The sequence below is a fragment of the Ranitomeya imitator genome, chromosome 1 (assembly GCF_032444005.1).
Source record: "Ranitomeya imitator isolate aRanImi1 chromosome 1, aRanImi1.pri, whole genome shotgun sequence".
Lineage (NCBI taxonomy): Eukaryota > Metazoa > Chordata > Amphibia > Anura > Dendrobatidae > Ranitomeya > Ranitomeya imitator.
The window spans coordinates 116,400,358-116,426,777 of record NC_091282.1 but is presented as its reverse complement, the minus strand read 5'-3'; the positions used below and the strand labels follow the sequence as shown (position 1 = coordinate 116,426,777).

At 41.2% G+C, this 26,420-nt stretch overlaps 1 protein-coding gene across 2 annotated transcripts in view; it reads left to right on the top strand.

Annotated features, from left to right (window-relative positions):
- PDE8B (phosphodiesterase 8B) overlaps positions 1–26,420 on the top strand; it is a 235,870-nt gene that overhangs the window by 138,636 nt on the left and 70,814 nt on the right. For both annotated transcript variants that reach the window (XM_069749992.1, XM_069749999.1), the window contains exons 3-6: positions 7,916–8,106; positions 12,238–12,297; positions 17,472–17,529; positions 18,186–18,274. In XM_069749992.1, the coding sequence (XP_069606093.1) occupies positions 7,916–8,106; positions 12,238–12,297; positions 17,472–17,529; positions 18,186–18,274 (398 nt within the window). The remainder of the gene's footprint in view (positions 1–7,915; positions 8,107–12,237; positions 12,298–17,471; positions 17,530–18,185; positions 18,275–26,420) is intronic.

Sequence of the window (26,420 nt, the reverse complement as noted above, 5' to 3'; positions counted from 1 at the left end):
AAGGTCCCCGTATTGCCTGCAGATCGGGACAGCACAAAAGCATTGTACAGTGCCATCTGTACAATGTGCACGGCCAATTTTTTTTGTACCATACGTAAGCTTTTCGCATGGCACTGTATGGTTGGAGGACCTGATCTGAGAGATCCACACCCCCCATGTACCGATTGTAATCCAGGATACAATCTGGCTTTGGGACTTGTGTTGTGGTCCCAGGAACAGTGACAAGGGTGCTGTTGTCAAGGTGTATGGTGGTCAGGATAAGGACATCCCTTTTGTCCTTATACTTGACCACCAGCATGTTGTCGCTGCATTTGGCTCTGCTTTCCCCTTTTCTCAGCGTTTGCCCAATTAGCGGCTTAGGGAGGCCTCGCTGATTTTTTCGCACGGTGCCACATGCAGCTGTACCTCTGGCAGAGAGGGCCTTGAAGAGTGGGATGCTGGTGTAAAAGTTGTCAATATAAAGGTGATAACCCTTATCCAGCAGTGGGTGCAGCAATTCCCACACAATTTTCCCACTCACCCCCAGGATGGGGGGGCATTCAGGGGGGTTAATCTGGGTGTCCTTACCCTCGTAGACCCTAAATCTGTGGGTGTACCCTGAGGTACTCTCGCACAGTTTGTACAGCTTTATTCCGTACCTGGACCTCTTACTGGGCAGGTACTGTCGGAATTTTAGCCTCCCTTTGAAATGAACGAGAGATTCATCAATTGCGATGTCCCTCTGGGAATTTTCTGCTGAAGAGTTCAACCACTGGACGAATTTTATATAGACGATCAAAGTTTGGATCGTCTCGGGGAGGACACTGCGCATTATCACTGAAATGCAAAAATTTTTGGATCGCTTCAAATCGTGTCCTTTTCATGGCCATGCGGAATACCGGTGTACTGTAGAGAATGTCAGTACTCCAGTATTGCCGAAGCTTTGGCTTTTTGATTAGGCCCATATGCAGCACAATTCCCCAAAATGTCATCATCTCTGCTGCATTTACGGGGGTCCATCTGGCATAAGATGACGTGGGATTTTGGGTAAAAAATTGTTGGGCATACAGGTTCGTCTGGGCCACCATAATATTTATTATTTCATCACTGAAAAAGAATTTGAAGAAGTCAATTTCAGTGAGGCCAGTCGTGTCAAACTGGATTCCTGAGCTGCTGCTGAAATCCGGAATGACGGGCTGAAAATTTTCCGGGGGTGCAATCCATACGGGATCGATTGCTGCAGGAGTTGCCTGGGTCCTACGGCGCCGTGTTAGGGGTCTTTCCTCACCAGATGAGGAGGAGGAGGAGGAGTAGAGGAATGTGGGATCTTCCTCACTGGCTGAATCCGTGTCGGACGCAAGGATGGCGTAAGCCTCCTCTGGTGAATAGCGCCTTGTTGACGAATGGGCCATTTTTTTTTTCCCAAACCCTGGGTGTGTGTGTAAGTGGTGCTTTTACACGTGTAATGTGTGGGGCTTGTGTATAGGGTACTCTTTATTAAAACCAATCAGAGAGAAAAAACAAGTAGTGAGAAAAAATGTAGAAGAAACAAGAAAAAAAGATGAAAAGAAAAATCAATGTAAAAAAATAAGTTTGTATAAAAAAAAAAGTATAAATTTACCCTACGCAACTAAATATTTTTTTACAAAAGAAAAGCGAACGCCACTAACACTGTGACGTACGCTCCCCTAATGCACTAGAGATAATCCGGCGATAGCAGATTTTTTCTATGCACAAGACGCTACCTCCCTACCTATAAAACTCAGTACGATTTTTTTTTCTTCTAAAAGATGATCGGTCGTCACTAACGCTGTGACGCTGGCTACACTAACACGCTACCACTAAACTACTCTGTACAATTTTTTTTTTTCTCCAAAAAAAAAAAAAAAAGACCGGTCGTCACGAACGCTGTGACACCAGCTAATCTACGTCTAAGACTACACTGTACTAACTACTATTATATTTTTGTAAAAGAAAAAAAAAAATCGGACGTTGCTTAGACTGCAATGTCCGCTACACTAACTAAAAAAAAAAAGTCCTGTAGCGCAGTCTCTGATCAGCAGTGATACTGATCAAAGAGCTGCGGACACAGGAAGAGCACGAATGCTCTGCGCGGGACGCCGCGCACAGGAGAAAAAGCGCAAAAAAGTGCGCAAAAAATTGAATTGGAGGGGGGTACTTGAACAGGGATGGAGGGACGTCACCAAACACTGACGCCGGCTACGCTACCTTGTTACGTCTAAAACTACACTGTACTAACTACAATTTTTTTTCTAAAAAAAAAAAAAAACAGACGTCGCTTAGACTGCAATGTCCGCTACACTAACTAACCTAAAAAAAAAAGTCCTGTGGCGCAGTCTCTGATCAGCAGCGATACTGATCAGTGCGCTGCGGACACAGGAAGAGCACGAATGCTCTGCGCGAGACGCCGCGCACAGGAAAAAAAGCGCAAAAAAAGTGCGCAAAAAATTTCAATTGGAGGGTGGGGGAGGGAGGGGGTACTGGAACAGGGATGGGGGGATGGGAAAGGGGTGGGGGAGGTGCTGCTGCTGCTGTGATCACAGGAGTCACACAGCAGGCAGATGGCAGCAGAGAGCACACAGCACGGAGCACAAGCTGAAGCAGGAGCACAAGCTGGAGGCAGGAGATCCCAGGGAGGATCGCACTGGCCACCAATGGATTCCTTCACTAAGGTGACACAGAGGGGCTTAGACCACCGCTCTGCACGCCAAATCTGAGAGAAAGATGGCGTGCAGGGCGGTGATCGGTATTTTAAATTAACCCCTTTGGCACTGATTGGCTAGAAGCTATTGTTCAGCCAATCAGCGCCATAGGGGTTAATCAGGTGAGGTGACGTGGCGATCACCCCACCTACAGTGACGGCTGTGATTGGTGCGACGTCACACAGCATCAATCACAGCCTGTCACATGCTTTTTTTTTTTTTGAAACTTTATTGTCACATCGCTGTGATTGGCTGGTCAGAATTGACCAGCCAATCACAGCGATCGCTGATGCGGGGGGGCGGTGCAGGCACCCGGGGCTGCGTGCAGGGATTGTCTGCTGTCAGGAACAGCAGACACCGGAACCCGATCACCGCGCGATGCCGCGCGGTGACCGGAAAATGGCGGCGCCGTACTAGTACTGCGGCTGGCACTTATGCAGTGCCGGCAGCGCAGTACTAGTACGGCCCATGGCGCGAAGGGGTTAATAAACGAAGGAATAGTATGTAGTATTGGTTTTAATAACCAGTCGATATACTGGGACAATGCCTCAGTAACCGAATTAATGCCTGAAATTATCGGGCGTCCTGGAGGTTTCTTTATGTCTTTATGAACTTTAGGTATACTGTACCAATATGGGAATTGTGGGTATTCTAATAATAAACTTTCTGCACGTTTTCTAGATAATACTCCTTTTTCCACATACTTCCTTAATAACGACCTCAATTTATTTGTATATTTATGAGTTGGATTATTAGACAATACACAATAAGTAGTCTTATCATCAAGCTGCGAAAGGGCTTCTTTTATATAATATTCTTTGTCAAGAACAACGATATTACCCCCTTTATCCGCTCTCCTGATAACGACATCGTCCCAAGTTCTCAATTCTTTCAATGCCAATAATTCTTTGACATTAAGATTTTTTGGAGGATTTTGATAAATAATAGCTTCTACGTCCTTAATAACTAGATCTTGAGGTCGATGGCGTTACCAGGAGCAACGGGGGGATGAAACGAGACTTGATACCTCCTCTGAAAGGTTTAACATTAGGGAGAGGTGTATTACTAGAATCACTAGACTGGCATATTTCAGGATCATTTAAACTTAGCAGCAACGCTGTTTCATTCCTTTCTGAATCTTCCTCTGAGGGATAAATCATAAAGCCAAGAGATCCTAAGTTGTTCTCTAATTTTGTCGTATTACTCAACGTCATATGGGAAATATCACTATTTGCAACTTGTTGTTTATCTTTCTGAAAATATTTATGAAGATGAAGTTTTCTCGTGCTTTTAAATAAATCTATCTTAAAGTCAGTTAGATCGAAAGATTCAGGAAGACAGTAATTTAGTCCTTTGGACAATAAGGCAATGTGATCCGCATTCAAAGTCCTTTTAGATAAGTTCAATATTTGTAAATCATCTTTTTCAACTTCATTATCCAAACTAGTTGAAATCATTTCCTCCAGGACACTTGTTTGCGTTTTCTTCTGATGGTGGCATTTTCTTCTTCCTCGTCTAATCTTTCTTCTAAAGGGATTGACGCCTTATTTTTTACTGGTGTAATAGCATCGATCTCGCCTGAGTCCTCAGCGGCACTAGATTCAGAATCAGTGATCCACCCATCCTGTTTCTTTTTCTTATAAGTTTTATTTCCTTTTTGGTAACGATTTCTATTGTAAAAAGTAGACTGTTTTTTATTTTTATTCCATTTAAAAATGAGTCCCGTATCATAATCAGTCTTATCTCTCAAAATTTTTTCTTTCTTTTGTTGTTTAATATCAATTTGTAACAAAGTTAATTTTCTTTCCAATTTATTGGTAAAGCTTTTGTTCTGGCTCTCTGTGACTCGAGATGCCAATTCTTTTTTAGCTTTTTCAAGTTCTTGGCATAACAAAGAATATTCTTTTTCGTTCTGATTTGTTACCAACATTAGAAGATTGTGAGAGCATTGCAGATGTATTTTCTCCCATTGTTTTTGAAACATAATGTCATGTTGAAATTGAGATATTTCCTTAAAGACACGAAGTCCTCTAGGTACTCTATCGCACTCTATGTAAGATTTGAGTGATTTTATTGTCCAAAATAATCGCATTTCCTTTTCGGCAAGCGAATTAATTTTGTTTTCCAGGGTTTTAGCACTGATAATTTGCAATTCATCCTTCAGGTTACAATCTGCAAAAAACTCCACCGCACCCTCACGACCTGCTAATATACCATGTTTCTCCATACCTGTATCATCAATAGTGTCCATGTTATCTTCCATAAGGACAGTCCTGTAGTATATGCAAAATCTTCTTTATCGTATCACTATATTCTGTGCTCTGTCCACTGACAACAAGTAATTGAGTAAAATAAACCACAGGAACAAAGAGGACGGCACTAGAGTGAATACTGGATTTGACAAGCAGGACTGCTGGCGGACAAAATGAAACCAGGTAATCACGAATGCCTATGGATTCCGGTGCTCAGCATAACGAGAGGAAACAAGCAGTCCAAAGCAACCAAAAAGAAAAAATATATGCGGCACTCACCCCAATCTGGCAGTGTAAATCGTGATTTTATTGAAGAAACTGTAAGGAAAAGTCCATCAGGACATCAGGTACAATAGAGGGTGCGGTATTGGAGTAAGGACGACAGCCGTTTCGCACTCGCAGGTGCTTCGACGGGTCCAGCTGATAGATTACTAAACGTCATTTCCTTTTAAAGGATCACTGACGAGTATATTGAAACAAGATGTGAACATAAAAAAGTACGTGACTGTGACAATATGTGACTTATACAAAAATAATCTATATACAGATTTATAAAACTGAAGGAATTATACAACTATATAATCTACAACTGTATAAATTAACATCTATAGTATCAATATTCAAGAGATTTTCTTAGAATTTATATCAGTACATTACCTAGAAAATTTTTTACAAAAAGACAGAAAAATCTAATCTATCGTTTAGTCCGATAGGTCCCTGTGCGCTAGTGTTTAAAATCCATTTGGCTTCTTTTTGTAGTAAAATTTTATTTTGATCTCCTCCTTGGGGCGGATATTTAACTACTTCAATGCCAGCAAAACTAAGCGCTTCAGGGTTTGCTTCATGTTTCTTCCTCATGTGTTCAATTAGTCTCAGACAACCTTTACCTGTTTTTACCTTACTCCAATACCGCACCCTCTATTGTACCTGATGTCCTGATGGACTTTTCCTTACAGTTTCTTCAATAAAATCACGATTTACACTGCCAGATTGGGGTGAGTGCCGCATATTTTTTCTTTTTAGTCATCAGAAGAAAACCTCTTCTGTGCCCTCATCATAAAATTCAACGTGAGAAGTATGCAAAACCACATCTAAGCAAGCCTAATGCATTTTGGAAACAAGTTTTATGGACTAATGAGGTTAAAATAGAACTCTTTGGCCACAATGATCAAAGGTATGTGTGGAGAAAAAAGGTCACAGATTTTCAAGAAAAGAGCATCTCACCAACCATAAAGTATGGGGGTGAATCAATCATGCTTTGGGGTTGTGTTGCAGCAAATGGCACAGGGAACATTTCACGGGTAGAGGGAAGAATGGATTCAAAGAAATTTCAACAAATTTTTTAATGCAAACATAACACCATCTGTAAAAAAGCTGAAAAGAAGATGGCTTCTACAAATGGATAATGATCCTAAACACATGTCAAAATCCAAAATAGACAACCTCAAAAGGTGCAACCTAAAGGTTTTACAATAGCCCTCACAGTCCCCTGATCTGAACATCATTGAAAATCTGTAGCTACTCCTCAAAATAGAAGTGCATGCAGGACGATCCAGGAATCTCACATAACTAGAAGAATGTTCCAAGGAATAATAGATGAAAATCGCTCAAGCAAGAATTGAAAGACTCTTGGCTGGCTACAAAAAGCGTTTACAAGCTGCGATACTTGCAAAAGCGGGTGCTACTAGGTACTAACCATATTAAACTTAATTGTTGCACAACAAATTATGCATATCTAAAAATAAAACAGGGACAGGACAATGGTAAATCGAAAGATGCAACCACGGTGGTAAAACCGATTAGCGAATTGCAAGAAAACCCAGACCAGGCCAAGTCAATAGGACAAACAGGTCATAAAGTGCAAATGCATTGTGCTATAATGTGTATCATAGTGCAATAACAATATAGAGACCACATGTGGTGAAACACTCATTGCGCACAGAATACACAAGGGCTAAAAGCCATCAGAACAACAAAGTACTGGACCTGAAGTCTTTGGTGAAAAGTACAAATAAAGCCAAGGGGTTTAAATGTACACCCACCCCAACGCGCGTTTCAGCAACAGTGCCTTCTTCCGGGGGTACCCGAGATGAGATCCTCAGACCCCTTGTGAGACCATATGCTGGTGCGGTTGGCCCTGGGTTCCTCCTAATGCAGGACAATGCCAGACCTCTTGTGGCTGGAGTGTGTCAGCAGTTCCTGCAAGATGAAGGAATTAAAGCTATGGACTGGCCCTCCCATTCCCCAGACCTGAATCCGATTGAACACATCTGGGACATCATGTCTCGCGACATCCACCAACGTCACATTGCACCACAGAATGTCCAGGAGTTGGCGGATGCTTTAGTCCAAGTCTGGGAGGAGATCCCTCAGGAGACCATACACCACCTCATCAGGAGCATGCTCAGGCATTGTAGGGAGATCATACAGACACATGGAGGCCACACACACTACTGAGCATCATTTCCTTGTCTTGAGGAATTTCCCCTGAAGTTGGATCAGCCTGTAACTTCATTTTCCACTTTGATTTTGAGCATCATTCCAACTTCATACCTCCGTGGGATATTAGTTGTGATTTACGTTGGTGATTTTTAGGTTTTATTGTTCTCAACACATTCCACTATGTAATTAACAAAGATTTACAACTGGAATATTTCATTCAGTGATATCTAGGATGTGGTATTTTAGTGTTCCATTTATTTTTTGGAGCAGTGTATATATATATATCTATATTTTTTTTAATTGATTTATTTATTTTCCTAAAATACAATGGAGATGTCTGTGTCATCTTTAACTTTAGGCATTTTGGTGATCATTTCATTTTCAACTTGCTTAACTGCTCACAATAACATTGACAACAGTAATTTTGACCAGGGGTGCCCAAACTTGTAAATGCCACTGTAAAAGCTGATTTGTGATCCATAGCAATTATTGTTATGTGCTCTATTATTTCTTGCTTAGGTGCTGCTAGTATTTGCTAAAGAAGATAGTCAGAGCGATGGGTTCTGGTGGGCTTGTGATCGAGCTGGGTACCGGTGTAATATTGCGTGTACGCCAGAATCAGCACTCGAGTGCTTCCTCGATAAACACCATGAAATCATTGTCATAGACCACAGATACCCCAGATACCTTGATGCTGAGGCTGTATGCAGGTAAGTCAGGGGACTTTTTAAAGTGAATCTGTCAACAGGTTTTGCTATGTAATCTGAGAACAGCATGAGGTAGAGGTTAAAACACAGATTTCAACGATGTGTCAGTTATCAGTCTGTGTGATGCTGTTTACTGTCAGTGAAGGTTTTATCACTGGGACATTATCATTGCTGTGACTAGATTCCCATGTGAGCACTGGTCTGACCCCGCCCCTCCTGTGATAAGCAGCTCACTGTCAATAGACTATGTACATAAAGAGCCTTGTGTGGGTGGGGTTAGCTTTCTCAGCTGTTCTACATTGCTAAATCTAAGAACTCAGATTGTGTCACAACTGCTGCACCCAGTAATCTAAGTCAGGGGTCCCCAACTCCAGTCCTCAAGGCCCACCAACATGTCATGTTTTCAGGATTTCCTTAGTCTTGCCCAGGTAATAATTGCATCACCTGTGCAATGCAAAGGAAATCCTGAAAACATGACCTGTTGGTGGGCCTTGAGGACTGGAGTTGGGGACCCCTGATCTAAGTGACACATCATTGGAATCAGCTTCTCTTTGCCCACACAATGCTGCTCTCAGATGAGGTAGAAAAAAACCTGCTGACAGATTTCCTTTAATGTTAGTTCATGAGCTTTTATGCACCTAGTATTGTTTTGTACTTCATAGCATGAAGTTACAACATTTAGAAGTTTGTTTTTAAATTTTAAGTCTCTAAATGTATGAAAATATCAGGGACAGATTATATCTAAGCCCATACTCAAGGGTCCATGTTTTTTGTCAGCTGACAGAAGGATAACACGTTGACTATTTACAGTAGGAAAAGCTGCTACAAATACTTATGTGTTGACAGGAAAAACGCAGCATAAAATACATGTGTTTTTTATGCCTTTTCCCCACTCATTAGTATGGGTGAAATCTACAGCAAAAATGCTTAACCCCTTAGTAACAGAGCAAATTTTGTCCTTAACCCCTATCTGACCTCGGACGGGATAGTACGTCCGAGGTCAGATCCCCTGCTTTGATGCAGGGCTCCGCGGTGAGCCCGCATCAAATCCGGGACATGTCAGCTGTTTTGAACAGCTGACATGTGCCCGTAATAGGCGAGGGCAGAATCGCGATCTGCCCGCACCTATTAACTAGTTAAATGCCACTGTCAAATGCAGACAGCGGCATTTAACAACCGCTTCCGGCCGGCCGGCCGGAAATGACGTCATCGCCGACCCCCGTCACATAATCGGTGGTCGGCGATGCGTCTGGATGGTAACCATAGAGGTCCTAGAGACCTCTATGGTTACTGATCACCGGTGGCTGTGAGCGCCACCTCGTGGTCGGCGCTCACAGCACACCTCCATTTCTGCTACATAGCAGCGATCAGCAGATCGCTGCTATGTAGCAGAGCCGATCGCGTTGTGCCTGCTTCTAGCCTCCATGGAGGCTATTGAAGCATGGCAAAAGTAAAAAAAAAAAGTTAAAAAAAATGTGAAAAAAATAAAAAAAATATAAAAGTTTAAATCACCCCCCTTTCGCCCCAATCAAAATAAATCAATAAAAAAAAATCAAATCTACACATATTTGGTATCGCCGCGCTCAGAATCGCCCGATCTATCAATTAAAAAAAGCATTAACCTGATCGCTAAACGGCGTAGCGAGAAAAAAATTCGAAACGCCAGAATTAAAATGCAATAACGGGCGATCAAAAGAACGTATCTGCACCAAAATGCTATCATTAAAAACATCATCTCGTCACGCAAAAAATAAGCCCTCAACCGACCCCAGATCACGAAAAATGGAGACGCTACGAGTATCAGAAAATGGCCCAATTTTTTTTTTTTTTTTTCAGCAAAGTTTGGAATTTTTTTTCACCACTTAGATAAAAAATAACCTAGTCATGTTAGGTGTCTATGAACTCGTACTGACCTGGAGAATCATAATGGCAGGTCAGTTTTAGCATTTAGTGAACCTAGCAAAAAAGCCAAACAAAAAACAAATGTGGGATTGCACTTTTTTTGCAATTTCACCGCACTTGGAATTTTTTTCCCGTTTTCTAGTACACTACATGCTAAAACCAATGATGTCGTTCAAAAGTACAACTCGTCCCGCAAAAAATAAGCCCTCACATGGCCAAATTGATGGAAAAATAAAAAAGTTATGGCTCCGGGAAAGAGGGGAGTGAAAAACGAACACGGAAAAACGAAAAATCCCAAGGTGATGAAGGGGTTAATGACCAAGCCAATTTTTACCATTCTGACCACTGTCACTTTATGAGGTTAATGCACTAGAACGCTTCAACAGATCTCACTGATTCTGAGACTATTTTTTTGTCATGTATTGTACTTTCAATTTTTGTGCTCTTAAATTAAAGAGTCATATCGCACAAAGTAGTTAACAAATAACATTTCCCACATGTCTACTTTACATCAGCACAATTTTGGAAACATAATTTTGTTTTGTTAGGAAGTTATAAGGGTTAAAAGTTGACCTGTGATTTCTCATTTTTCCAACATAATTTACAAATTCATTTTTTAGATTTTTTTTTAGGGGCCACCTCACATTTGGACTATGTTTGGTGGATCAATATGGCAGAAAATACCCCAAAGTGACACCATTCTAAAAACTGCACTCCTCAAGGTGCTCAAAACCACATTCAAGAAGTTTATGAACCCTTCAGGTGCTTCACTTTTTTCCCAAAAAATTTACTTTGGAACCTAACTTTTTATTTTCACAAGGTTATCAGGGAAAATGGACCACAAAATTTTGTTGTGCAATTTCTCTTGAGTACGCCGATACCTCGTATGTGGGGGAAAGCCACTATTTGGGCGCATGGCAGGGCTCAGAAGGCAAGGGAGCACTGTTTGACTTTTTGAACGCAAAATTGGCTGGAATAAAAGGCAGGCACCGTGTCGCGTTTAGAGACCCCTGATGTACCTAAATAGTGGAAACCCCCCAATTCTAACTCCAACCCTAACACAGCCCTAATCCCAACCCTGACCCAAACCACAACTCTAACCACAGCCCTAACCCCAACTCAAACACCACCCTAACCCCAACACCCTAAACGTAACCCCAACAGAACCATATCCTCAGCACAACCATATCCCCAACACAACTGTATCCCCAACACAACCTTAACTCCAACCCTAACCCCAATCCTAACCCCAACACCACAACTGTAACCTCAACACAACCCTAACTCCAACACAACCCTAGCCCCAACCCTAACCCAACCCTAACCCTAGCTCTAAGCCCAACCCTAACCCTAGCCCCAACCCTAGCCCTAACCCTAGTTCTAACCCCAACCCTAGCCCCAACACTAACCCTAACCCCAACCCTAACTATAGCCCCAACGCTAATTCTAACTGCAAAGAATGGGTATGGAATGCAGTGAATATTCATTCCCTTTAGTAGCCATACACGTGCCCGCCAGCAGATGCAGGAAAGCTCCAGCTGACACTGAGCTCGCTATTAAGGAGCAATGAATACTCACTGCTCTCCACGCATTCAGTCCCGGCATGCAGAGCAGTGAGTATTCCGGCAGCTGCCCTTTGGCTTGCAAGTAGCGCATGATGTTCCTGCCATGCACTGCTTACAAGCGTAAAGCTGCTGCTGGCATCAGAACAAGACTCTGCGAGAGAGCGTGGGAAGATAAGTGTAATGGTTTGTTTTTTTAATGTTTTCAGATGGGGTCATGCATACCAGTATGGGGGTGTGGGCCAAACATACCAGGATAAGGATGGGGTTATGCATACCAGGACGGGGATGAGGGCCAATCATACCAGGATGCTATTAAATAAAAATAAATATTCATTGCCCTCCATGCCCATGGTCGTGGAAGGCAGTGAATATTAATTTCTATTTAGCACAGGAATTAGCCTCAGCAGCCGGCTCCTGCCTCTGTGACCCGCTGCCTCACCGCTGTCACTCCCCAACCTGCCCACCACAGCCAGATCTGGTGCATCCAAACTATAAGACGCACTCCCCATTTTCCTCCACATTTTTGGAGGAAAAAAGTGCATTTTATAGTCTGAAAAAATACAGTATATATGTTTAAAAATTATGTTCACTATTATCACCATGTGTACCAGTCTTTAGTCTGCATTCTTCTTTCTCAATATTTCATGCTTTTTACGGTTCTTCTCAGGTCAATACGAGCCACCAAGCCATCAGAGCACTCTACAATTCTGGCCGTGGTTCCACGTGTGTAAGTTACTAAAATGCAGTTTTCAATCTTATTTTTTATCAATTCACCTACATAATCTGTCTCCAAAATAAATAGGGCTTTTCCCCAGGTGAAGGTGTTCAATTGTATGTGATAAATATCTGCCTTTAAGTATCATTTTCAAAGGTTACATATAGAGTGTTATGGAAGCCCAAGTTGCTTTGATAGCATCCTTCAGCTCGTCTGCATTGTTGGATCTGGTGTCTCTCATCTTCCTCTTGACAATATCACATAGATTCTCTATGGGGTTAAGGTCAGGCGAGTTTGCTGGCCAATCATTCACAGTGATACTGTTATTTTTAAACCAGATATTGGTACTTTTGGCAGTGTGCACAAGTGCCAAGTACTGCTGGAGAATTAAATTTCCATCTCCAAAAAGCTCGTTGGCAGAGGGAAGCAAAAAATGCTCTAAACTTTCCTTTTGGATGGCTGCACTGACTTTGGTCATGCTAAAACACAGTTGACCTACACCAGCAGATGACATGACTCCCCAAACCATCACTGATTGTGGAAACGTCACACTAGACCTCAAGCAGCTTGGATTGTGGCCTCTCCAATCTTACACCAGATTCTGAGAACTTGATTTCCAAATGAAATGCAAAATTTACTTTCATCTGAAAACAACACCTTTGACCACTGCGCAACAGTCCAGTTCTTTTTTTCCATGGCCCAGATAAGACACTTCTGGTGTCATCTATTGATTATGATTGGCTTGACACAAGGAATGTGACACTTGTAGCCCATGTCCTGGATATGTCTGTGTTTGATGGCTCTTGAAGCAATGACTCCAGCAGCAGTCCACTCCTTGTGAATCTTTTCTTAACAATCCTTTCAAGGCTGCGGTTATCCGGTTGCTTGTGCACCTTTTTCTACCACACTTTTTCCTTCCACTCAACTTTCCATTAACATGCTTGAATACAGCACTCTGAACAGCCAGCTTCTTTAGCAATGACCTTTTGTGGCTTACCCTCCTTGTGGAGTGTGTCAGTGACTGCCTTCTGGACATCTGTCAAGTCAGCAATCTTCCCCATGATTGTGGAGCCTACTGAAACAGGCTAAGGAACCTTTTTAAATGCTTAGGAAGCCTTTTGCAGGTGTTTTTTGTTACTTATTCTAATTTACTGAGATAATGACTTTTGGGTTTTCAGTGGCTGTAAGCCATAATCATGAACATTAAGAGAAATAAACGCTTGAAATAAATCACTCTGTATGTACAGTACAGACCAAAAATATGGACACATCTTCTCATTTAAAGATTTTTCTGTATTTTCATGACTATGAAAATTGTACATTCACACTGAAGGCATCAAAACTCTGGATTAACACATGTGGAATGATATACTTAACAAAAAAGTGTGAAACAACTGAAATTATGTTTATATTCTAGGTTCTTCAAAGTAGCCACCTTTTGCTTTGATGACTGCTGTGCACACTCTTGGCATTCTCTTGATGAGCTTCAAGAGGTAGTCACCGGGAATGGTCTTCCAACAATCTTGAAGGAGTTCCCAGAGATGCTTAGCACTTGTTGGCCCTTTTGCCTTCACTCTGCGGTCCAGCTCACCCCAAACCATCTCGATTGGGTTCAGGTCTGGAGACTGTGGAGGCCAGGTCATCTGGCGTAGCACCCCATCACTCTCCTTCTTGGTCAAATAGCCCTTACAGAGCCTGGAGGTGTGTTTGGGGTTATTGTCATGTTGAAAAATAAATAATGGTCCAACTAAACACAAACCGGATAGAATAGCATGCCGCTGCAAGATGCTGTGGTAGCCATGCTGGTTCAGTATTCCTTCAATTTTGAATAAATCCCCAACAGTGTCACCAGCAAAGCACCCCCACACCATCTCACCTCCTCCTCCATGCTTCTCGGTGGGAACCAGGCATGTAGAGTCCATCCGTTCACCTTTTCTGTGTCGCACAAAGACCGGGTGATTGGAACTAAAGATCTAAAATTTGGACTCGTCAGACCAAAGCACAGATTTCCACTGGTCTAATGTCCATTCCTTGTGTTCTTTTGCCCAAACAAGTCTCTTCTGCTTGTTGCCTGTCCTTAGCAGTGGTTTCCTAGCAGCTATTTTACCATGAAGGCCTGCTGCACAAAGTCTCCTCTTAACAGTTGTTGTAGAGATGTGTCTGCTGCTAGAACTCTGTGTGTCATTGACCTGGTCTCTAATCTGAGCTGCTGTTAACCTGTGATTTCTGAGGCTGGTGACTCGGATAAACTTATCCTCAGAAGCAGAGGTGACTCTTGGTTTTCCTTTCCTGGGGCGGTCCTCATGTGAACCAGTTTCTTTGTAGTTCTTGATGGTTTTTGCCACTGCACTTGGGGACACTTTCAAAGTTTTCCCAATTTTTCGGACTGACCTTCATTTCTTAAAGTAATGATGGCCACTCATTTTTCTTAACTTAGCTGCTTTTTTCTTGCCATAATACAAATTATAGCAGTCTATTCGGTAGGACTATCAGCTGTGTATCCACCAGACTTCTGCGCAACACAATTGATGGGCCCAAACCCTATTTACAAGGCAAGAAATCCCACTTATTATACCTGACAGGGCACACCTGTGAATTGAAAACCATTCCGGTGACTACCTCTTGAAGCTCATCAAGAGAATGCCAAGAGTAAGCAAAGCAGTCATCAAAGCAAAAGGTGGCTACTTTGAAGAACCTAGAATATAAGTCATAATTTCAGTTGTTTCACACTTTTTTGTTAAGTATATAATTTAATTCCACATGTGTTATTTCATAGTTTTGATGCCTTCAGTGTGAATGTACATTTTTCATAGACATGAAAATACAGAAAAATCTTCAAATGAGAAGGTGTGTCCAAACTTGCGGTCTGTACTGTATATATAAAAATATAGTAAATATATTAATATTTTATATATATATACACATACATACACACACACATATATATATACTGTACATATATATATATATATATATATATATATATATATATATATTGGAGAGAAATCTGCTGCCAAGTGTCAGAAAGCTTGGTCTCAGTCTCAGGTCATGGGTCTTGCAACAGGATAATAACCCAAAATACACAGCTAAATACACCCAAGAATGGCTAAGGCTAGGTTCACATTGCGTTAATGGGTGTCCGCTAACGGAATCCGTTACATGGCAAAATTGGCGCAATTAACGCTATGTAACGGATCCGTTAGCACACCCATTGACTGCAATATGCTAACAGATTGCTAACGCATCGCTAACGTATGCCATTTTTGGCATGCGTCAGCGATGTGCCGTTATTTTCGGACGGACCTCGAACGCTACTTGCATCGTTCAGGGTCCATTCTTCGCTATCGCAGATCGGGCATCTGCGCTAGCGGGATTGCCAAACCCCATTCCATTTTTGGACATTGCGTTAGTGCAATCCGTTAGCGTATCCGCTAAACGGATTGCACTAACGCAATGTGAACCTAGCTTAAGAGGAAAACATTGGACTATTCTGCAGTGGACTTCTTTGAGCCCTGACCTAAATCCTATTGCGCATCTTTGGAAAGAGCTGAAACATGACGTCTGGAAAAGGCAACTTTCAAACACGAGACAGCTGGAGCAGTTTGCTCTTGAGGAGTGGGCCAAAATACCTGTCGAGAGGTGCAGAAGTAATTTCTTTCATTTTCATTCATCATTTCTGTCCAGGCCTATTTCATGAGTTTTTTTTAATTCTGTGGAAGCATGGTTGAAAAACAATGTCCGACTTTCATTTGTTCATTTTAATAGATTTTTTATTTATTATTACGGTACTTTTGTCAGATTCAAGTTATTTCTTTGACCATTGTGGGGTTTTCCGTCACTCCGTCATTCTGTGTATATATATATATATATATATATATATATATATATATTAATATATATACATATATTTATAATTATAATTATAAATGTTAGAAGAATGTATAATACCAAGGACAATATTTATTTTCCGATTCTGGAAGTTCTTTCACACTACTTTGTAAATAATGTGCATTACCTATCTTTACTGTTCTAAGTTATAGACTTAATCATAGTCCATATTTATTGAGTGAAGAATTTCCAGAAATAAATGAGACGTTTCGGTCAATACCTGACCTTCATCAGTCACTGGATATAGGAGATCTGTGTGGCAGCGCACTGTGTGGAAGTCTGCAGTATCCACTGCTAAGACAGGAAGCGCTACTACATTTCTGTTTTTTTTTCAATCAAGATGGGGTGCAGAGTGTACATTAATGAGAAAAAAATTAACTTTTTTGAATTTACCAAATAGCTGTAATAAAACAAAGAGTGAAAAATTTAAAGGGGTCTGAATTCTTTTCCGTACCCACTGCAGCAGACCTCAGTATATCAGAAGGCACACTTGTGATAGGGCAGACTCCAATGAAGTGCTAGGAACAGCAAGCATGTGAACAACCTGAATACTGAGGCGGTTTGTCACTGCCTGAGCCGGCCACTAAAGATTAAACGTGTGACGTGAGAAATACATACCAGCAAATTTAATAACAGCTTTTATATAACACCTTCAAGCTTGTGATAGGTGTTAGTCACAGGGATAGTCTGATGACAAATGTTTTGATTGTTTTCTGTGACAACTAGCAGAATTGTGAATACTGCTCTTGACTGTATTAGAGGATGTAACTTGGGATCAGTACAAGATAAGTAATGCACCAAATTTACCCAATATTTTATGTAAGTTTTAATACGTATAAACTGATGGGTGACCGAACACTTTAAAGCTTTAGGAGCCCTAGCATTTGGAGATCATTGGCTTACATTGGTTTACTAATGGATTTACATGGTTCCAATCAGTTTCTAACCGCTTTTTCCAAGAATGAAAACACAATCTATGTGCTTATTATCCACTTTTTTCAAAATTCTCTACAATTTAATTTCTTATTTTGTGTATCTAAGAAGAGACTCATTGTTTTTTATGGAGAAAGTGGAAATGGATTGCTATTACTTTTGTATGTATGCTTATTCAATTAAATGTAGCCTGTTAGTGTCGCCAGATATTCAGTATGCCCCCAAATTATTCTGAAATGCAAAAGGATGCAATCTTTTGGAACTCCAAATCTACAAAATCTAATTCAAATGCTGCAATAAAACAACAATTGGGAAAATATCTGGGATATGAAATTTATGACAATAATATCTTTGTTTTGTCTCAGGGGACCCGATCAAGAAGAAATGTCCGTCCTCCCTCTTCTCCATGTTGGGTTCAATAGAGTAAGTATTGTGTAATTTTTGAATACACAAGTATAAATCTATGTATATGGCAATGACTGCATACAGCAGGTGGCAGATTGTTATCGTTTTACATTTTGTATGTTTTGTAGCAAGTCTGCAGTAGCAGTTTGCAGGGTTGACTGCCCATGTTGGCTGAGTAGGGTCCAGAAGTTGTGTCCACCGCAGGAGAAATGTGATTACACATTGCACAAATCAAATGAATGGGTGGCCATGTAATTACTTAGTTGCATGAGTTCTCCAGTGCAAGAGTGGCTTTTTACAGTAGCTATTATCTGCTCTGGCTTATATGGGGGTTCTGTGTAGGAGACACCATGACATACATATGGCCAGAAAGGGCATATATTACAAGGGTTATTCTAGTTTTACTGACACTTTAAATGAGTAAATGCTAAGTTAATACTCTGCCAATTGGAGCAATCGAAGGTTTCTGGAACCCCTTCATCAGCTATCAGCCCTCTTTCCAAATATCACAACTTGTATCTAGAAAGTGGAAGGCAGCTTGGTTGTGTACCACTCTGAATGGTTGGTGCTGTTAGCCACTTTCACTTTTTATCTCTCAACTAAACAATAGTCTGAGACGTATGAAATATAAACTTCACCTATGGATTGACAGATATATTAAATATGTTTTTCAGAGATTTATAGAGAATTACAGTATGATTTCTTGCTACAATGAACTAATCCAGATAGAGCATGGAGAGGTGCGATCTCAGATCAAGCTAAGGTAGGTGTATAGATTTACTCCATTTCTTATCAGTTATGCACAGATTATCATCTTTTCTTCAATAACCCCTTAACAACCAATGATGGGTATAGTACGTCATGAGCTGGTGTCAGTTCCTGCATCATAACGTTCCATTACCCATCATGGAATTAAACTGTCACTGTGTGAAAACACACAGTGACATCTCCTTGCCGGCAGCAGTCACTGACAGCTGACCGGCACATCTACAGATGAGAGGACCCATTTCAGCGCTCTATTTGCTGTCATTGGTCAGTCAATCTGAATAACTGAACACTGTGATTGGCGGAAGGTGCTGAAATATCACCACTTCCCCGCACGATCACCACCATTAGCTCAGCTTAGCTGACTGCGGTAACAGCCGGTGCCCACACCACCCCTGTCAGATTAACCATCCACATGCCCTGATCGATAGCGATTGAGGCATTTAGAAGGTTGTGAGAGAGAGCGGGCTTCATCTGTCACCCCCATCAGCACCCCTGCAACAAAATCACGAGGATCCAATAGTTGTCATTGCACCTGGAGGTCAAACAATGACCTCCTGGTGTTCCAGGTGTAGTGGCCTGTTAGACCCACTCATCGGCAGGATCTAACAGGCTAGCTGCCTGTGCAATATCACAGGTCTCAAAACAAAAATAAACTAATACACATACAGTGACTTGCAAAAATATTCACTCCCTTTGGCATTTTTCATTTTTTGCTATCTCACATCTTGGAAATGCACTGTTTTTTTTAGGGTTTGCATCCGTTAGTAATAATAATAGTCTTATTTATATAGCGCCAACATATTCCACAGATTAGCAGTTCGTACACAAGTCATAAGCAGCAACATTAACAATAACACAATAATTAAAGCAAAATAAGATGACCCTGCTCGTGAGAGATTACAATCTACAAATCAGTTCATGTAAAGAAAATGCTTACAACTGTGAACATTTGTTTTTTCTATTTTTTGTGAAGCAAAAAACAAATAGGCCAAAATAACTGAAAACTTCTGTGTGCATAACTATTCACCCCCTAATGTCAGTACTTTCTAGAGCCTTCTTTTGTGGCAACTTGTTTTGGATAGGTTTCTATGAGCCTTGTCACTAGGATAATTGCCCATTTCTCAAGGCAAAACTGCTCCTGCTCCTTCAAGTTAGATGGTTTCCTCTGTTGAAGAGCAATCTTCAAGTCTGACCACAGATTCTCAGTTGGGTTAAGGTCTGGGCTTTGACTAGACCACTCTAAAACATTTACCTGTCTCCCCTTAAACTACTGAAGTGTTGCTTTAGCAGTATGCTTTGGGTCATTGTGTTGTTGGAAGGTGAAACTCAGTCCCAGTCTCAAATCACTGACAGACTGAAACAGGCTTTGCTCAAGAATATCCCTGTATTTCTCACCATCCATCTTCCCCTCGACTCAAATGATTTTCCTTGTCCCTGCTGCCAAAAATTATCCACTCAGCATGATGCTGTCACCACCATGTTTCACTGTGGAGATGGTGTTCTTGGGGTGATAAGTTGTGTTGGTTTCACGCCACTCATACCGTTTACCTTGGTGGCCAAAAAGTTCAATTTTGGTCTCATCTGACCACAGCACCTTCCTCCATATATTTGGGAAGTCTCTCACATGAGTTTTGACAAAATCCTGTGTGTAAGTAAAGGATTTTTTTATGGCCATTTTTCCATAAAGGTTATCCTTTATGGAGTGTACAGCTTAATGTGGTCATATGGACAGATACTCCAGTCTCTGCTTGGGAACTTTGCAGCTCATTAAGGATTACCTTTGATCTCTGTGCTGCCTCTCTGATTAATGCCCTTCTTGCCCGGGCTGAGAGTTTGGTGGGCGGTCATCTCTTGGCAGGTTTGTTGTGGTACCATTTTCTTTCCATTTGATGAGAATGGATTGGATGGCTCTCCGGGGGATCATCAGAGATTGGGATATTTTTTTTATAACCCAACCCTGACTTGTACTTCTCAACTACTTTGTCCCTGACTTGTTTGGAGATCTCCTTGGTCTTCATGGTGTTGTTTGGTCAGTGGTGCCTCTTGCTTAATCGTGTTGGCGTTTCGGTGGACTTTCAGAAAAGGTGTGTGTATACTGACAGACCGTGTGACACTTACATTGCACACAGGTGGACTGCCTCTCACTAAGCATGTGACTTATGAAGGTTTCTTTCACCAGAAATTTTTGGGGGCTTCATAGCAAAAAGGGTGAATATATATGCACATGCCAATTTTCAGTTATTTGATCCCATAAACTTAATTTAAGCCTATATTTTCTCATTTCACTCCACCAACTTAGATTATTTAATGCTGTTGTAATCGGATTACCAAAATATTTAAACGCAGGCTGTATTGTAACAAAATAGGTAAAAAGCAAAGGGGGTGAATACTTTCGCAAGCCACTGGATTTGGTGTCATCATATCTAGAACAACCCGACCTATAAAATGTCACACTATTTAACCCCTACAATGAACATCACAGAAAAAAAGCGTGGCTTTTTCATCGTATTGACAAGGAAAGTGGAATAAGACGAGATCAAAAAGTCAAATGTAAATTAAAATAGTTTCTCTGAAAATATCATCTTGTTTTACAAAAAAAAGACACCACATGGCCTCATCAGTGGAACAATAAAAAAGCTATAGCTCTTAGAATATAGAGACGCAAAACACAATTTTTTTAATAAAATAGTTGTTGTTACTGGATGGAAGCAGCAAAACATAAAAAAATTATATAAGTGTGACATCGCTGTAATTGTACTGACCAGAAGAATAAAACTGAATTATCACTTTTACCATGCAGTGAATGGCATAAAAAAAAACAATCTCTGAATTCTTGGTTATTTTTCATTCTGCATCCCAAAAGTCTGAATAGAAAGTAATCAAAAATATAGTACCAATAAAAATGAAAACTTGTTGGCAGAAATATTGAAAAATTATAGCTCTCAAATATGGCAATGCAAAAACTTTTTTTTGCAAAAAAAAAATTTTTTTAGTGTGTGATAGCAGCGAAAGATTAAAAAAATATAAATCTGGTATCGCTGTAATTGCACCGATTCGAAGAATAAAGTCACCTAATCACTTCTATAGCATGAGGAATGGCGTAAAAAAATAATAAAACTTTCTTGACCTGCTGTTGAATTGTTAATTCCATCTCTCACAGATCGCAATAAGACTCGGTGCACATTTAGGCCATGTTCACACAGTGCGTTTTTTACTGCGGAACCGCAGCGTTTTCCATGCAGGGTACAGTACACTGTACCCTATGTAAAACAGGAACCACTGTGCACATGATGCGGGAATCGGGAAAAAAAGCCGCGCTGAATAGCCGCGGTAAAAAAGAAGTACCATGTCACTTCTTTTTTCGGAGCCGCAGCGGTTCTGCACCCATAGACCTCCATTGTGAGGTCAAACCCGCAGTAAAACCCGCAGATCAAAAATAGATCTGCGGGTTTTATTGCGGTTCGTGGTGCAGAACCGCTGCAGCAGGAAGTGCGGGGAAGCGGGTGGAAGTGCGTGGGTGGAGTGTGGCTGCCCCGATCCCACCCCCCCATGCTCCGATGCCCCTCCCCCGTGCTCCGATGTCCCCCCCGTGCTCCGATGCCCCCCCCGTGCTCCGATGCTCCCCCCGTGCCCTAATCTCCCCCCCTTATACTTACCCGGCCTCCCGGTGTCCGTCCGGCCGTCTTCTCCCTGGGCGCCGCCATCTTGCAAAATGGCGGGCGCATGCGCAGTGCGCCCGCCGAATCTGCCGGCCGGCAGATTCGCTCCAAAGTGCATTTTGATCACTGAGATATAACCTATCTCAGTGATCAAAATAAAAAAAATAGTAAATGACACCCCCCCCCTTTGTCACCCCCATTGGTAGGGACAATAAAAAAATAAAGAATTTTTTTTTTTTTTTTCACTAAGGTTAGAATAGGGGTAGGGTTAGGGTTAGGGGTAGGGTTAGGGGTAGGGGTAGGGGTAGGGTTAGGGTTAGGGTTAGGGGTAGGGTTAGGGGTAGGGTTAGGGTATTTTCAGCCATTTTAACCCTAAAAAAATTCCTAGAAAACACACAAACTCTGGCTAGAAAACTGCATCAAAAAACGCATCAAAAAACGCATCAAAAAAGGACCAAAAAAAGGACCTGCGTTTTCTGCCAAGAGCTGCAGTTTTTTAAAAAACAGTCCTGAAAAAAAAAGGATGGAAATCAGGAACGTGTGAACATACCCTTATCCTGCGCTTTACGCTTAGCGCTTACACCGCGGTTTCCATGTAAATCTCTGAAATACGTGATTCAGACAAAACCCCCGGCAGAAGATTCTCTATAATGAGTCAGGTGGAGACACTGTGGATGCCGTCTGGCCTTTGATCCAGTGGTGTCCGTCTTTTAAGCGAGCATAAAAGTGTATAAAAGTACGGTCGACCACAGTTTTGTGCGCCTCTGAAAAGGAGGACATTGCCCAACAGAGGCAAGCCAGAGTCCAGAGTATCTCTGCTTCCTCATTATTGAATGGATCCCGTGCAGGTTTCATCTGATAATCTTGTTTTTTGCAGATATATATGTAAACACTGATGTATATGCTCAGTGTAGAGCACAGGATAAATGTGAACTGATTCAAAATGTTCTGTACCCGAAAATGCAGGTATATTAAACCCTCAAAAAAACATGTCCTCACTCAGGTCCGCCATCTGCTGGCAGATATGTAGGGGGCGTCCATGTTACCAGTAGCACAAAGGCTTTGGAAAGGTGACATGGCTACCATCAAAAGAAATCCAGCAAAATCCAATTGCCCCCCTTCTAAGTCACCTGATCTGCTTAATCTGCAGGTAGTGTCCACACTACTGTAGCAATGAGAGCCCACATAATTTACGGGGTTTGTGTCTCTGGAAGCACAAGCTGGGCACAATATACGTGCAATGCAATGTACAGGCCTACTACAATGTACAGACACTGCAATGGCATATTTGCATATTCACTCTGTAACATCCATTGCTGCTTGTTTCTGGAAGCCACCCATGGATTCAAAATCATCACTACACCCATAAATAAAACTTCTTCCCCTCGTGAAAATGTAAAAACTGGGACTAAAAAAAATATTTTCGTGGTAAAAATGTAATTATTTTTTCTTCACAGCCCAATGCCATAACATTTTGTGAAACACATGTGGTGTCAATATGATCACTGCACCCTTAGATGAACTCATTGAGAGGTTTAGTTGGTAAAATGGGGATCACTTATGGGGGTGTTTTGCTGTCCTGAAATCTCAGAGGCTCTGTCAATGTGACATGGCATCTGCAAACTATTCCAGGCAAATCTGCACTTCGATATGGTGCTCACTCCCTTCTGAGCTTTGCATTGTGCATGAAAACTAGTTTTTGACCACATATAGGTTATTGCTGTACTCATGAGAAATGTAGTAACAAATTTTGTGGCCCATTTTCTCCAATTAGCCACTTTGAAACGTAAAAACTTTGGGCTGAAACAACATTTTTGTGGAAAAAAAATGAAATTTTGGATTTTCACAATGTTATACAATTCTGTTCAATACATATAGGTTAGTGGTATTCTTCAAGAGCTGTAGTTTCCAAAATGGGGGTACTTGTGGGGGGTTCTGCTGTTTTGGAACCTCGGTATAATCTATTCCAGACAAGTTTGAACTCTAAAAATCAAATAGCGCTCCTTCCCTTCCTTCTTGTTTCTGACCACATATGGGGTATCCCTGTACTCAAGAAAAATTGTACAACACATGATGTGGTCTATTGTCTCCTGTTACCTTTGTGAAAATGAAAAATTTGGGGCTAAAACAACATTTGGAGGGTAAAAAATCTTAATTTTTAATTTTCACAGTTTGATGTTTTAAAATTGAAGCATCTGTGGTTCCAATATGCTCACGACACCTCTAGATAAATTACTTGAGGGGTGTAGTTTTCAAAATTGGGTCACTTGTGGGGATTTCCAGTGTTTAGGGACATCACGGGCTCTGCAAATGTAACATGGTATCTGCTATCTATTCCAGCAAATTTTGCACTCCAAAATTCAAATTGTGCTCCTCCCTTCCTACCCCTGCCGTGCACTCAAACAGTACTCTTCAACAAATTTTATAGTCCATTTTTCTCCTTTTATCCTTGTGAAAATGAAAAATTTGGGTTTAAAGCAACATTTTTCTTGGAAAAGTTAAAATTTAAATTTTTTCCTTCCACATATCTTTAATTCCTGTAAAGCATATAAAGGGTTAATAAACTAATTGAATGTGGTTTTGAGCACTTTGAGGAGTGCAGTTTTTAAAATAGTGTCACTTTTGGGTATTTCCTGTCATATAGGCCCCTCTATGTTACTTCAAATGTGAGGTGGTCCCTCCAAAAGAAAATAGGGTTTGAAATTGCTATGGAAAACTGAAAATTGCTGATAAACTTTTAACCCTTCTAACTTCCTAAGAAAAAAAAACTATATTTCAAAAATGATGTGGTTAATGTTATTTGTTAACTATTTTGTGCATAACTATCTGATTTAAGGGTATAATAATTAAAAGTTTGAAAATTGCTAAATTTTCAAAAAAAGTTTGTCAAATTTTCGATATTTTCATAAATAAACGCAAATTATATCAACCAAAATTTAACACAAGTGTGAAAGACACTATGTGTCAAAAAAAAGGTTAAGAATCACTGGAATATTTTGAAGCTTTCCAGAGTTATTACCATATAAAGTGACGCATGTCAGATTTTAAAAATGAGGCTCAGTCATACAAAGTGTCCCGGTCCTTAAGGGTTTAATTGTAACCTTCTGCCCTAGGTGGCCTGTGGGGGGTCTTTATGTGGTGCTCTGATTAGGTATTCATAATGCAGACTGCTGACAGGTCACTGATCCCTCACTGACCTGCCCCCTATTTTACATAATGAATATTATATCTATATTGTAAAAAAAATTACCTGCAGCAGGCAGACTCTGGTGATGGTGCCTGCGCTGCAGAATGATCGCATCTATAATGTGTATTTGATGATATAAGCACATTCATTTACAAAAATGTCTCCTCCAAGATGGCGGCGCCTATGCAGTAGCAGCAATCGGCGATTGTGGATAGATGCCACTGTGCAGACACCGGCGGCACCATCTTGCTAGAGTTAAAGAAAAAATTATCCCCACTAAGATGATGCTGGCAGCGCCTGCGCAGTAGCATCTGTAGGCAATATCTGTCACAGCTCGGTTGTCGGGTGACCCGCGGCAAGGGGCTCCTACCCTGTCCTTAATACTAGATGTGCCCTATCTCGCCCTATTCCCCGGTATACTTCTGAAGGTGAAGATGCTGGGGCCACCAATTTTGCCTTATCTCCTGTATCTGCCCTCCGTATGTACCCTTCCCCCTCCCGGGAAGACGGGAACAACCGTGCACCGCAGTACACCAACCAGATAAACAAGGCAACACATACAAGGGCAATTGAAAATACCAGGCATACAAATATTCACTCACATATAAGAGAGGAATGCATCGGGGAGTGGAGGATGGGGAAAAACCAAAGTAAGAGGAGGAAAGGGAGTAAGCAGACTTACAAAGCCAAGCAACAGTCACAGATATATCCACCAAACTCCTCGTATAACCACCAAAAAACTCTCCTCCAAGCCATGCAGCATAAGCTAGCTCTGACAATGTATTTCAATCAGGACTCAGATTATATGGGGGATAGGAGTGGCTAATCGTGTTCAGCTGAAAGCTCAGACTCACAAAGCTCCCAACATGGCCAATTAACCCCTTTTCTGACAAAACAAATTAACACCATTTAAAAAGAAGGTGAGGTGCTTCTTTGCATCGCAGGAGCCATCAGAGACTGCGGTCTTCCGGCTCTTCTCTGTTGCGGTAACCCAGTGACAATATCTCTAAGTCACATATCCACATATGTCACACTAGCTGGTTTTCACAGAAGTAGCCTTTTGTGACTACCTAAGCCATTATGGCCTGTGCACTGGTTTGGGGTGTAAGATTTTGTTTTCTTTACCACAAGAATATTGAATTCAGCCAAAGAAGTGGATGACATTTACTTATTGGAAATATTATATCATCCAGACAAATATCAGAAAGGGTATTTAATCTATCAAATACATATTTTATAGCTGTCAGCCAAAAGACAGCTTTCTCTTTTGGCCTCCCCATTTTATGTGCCCATTC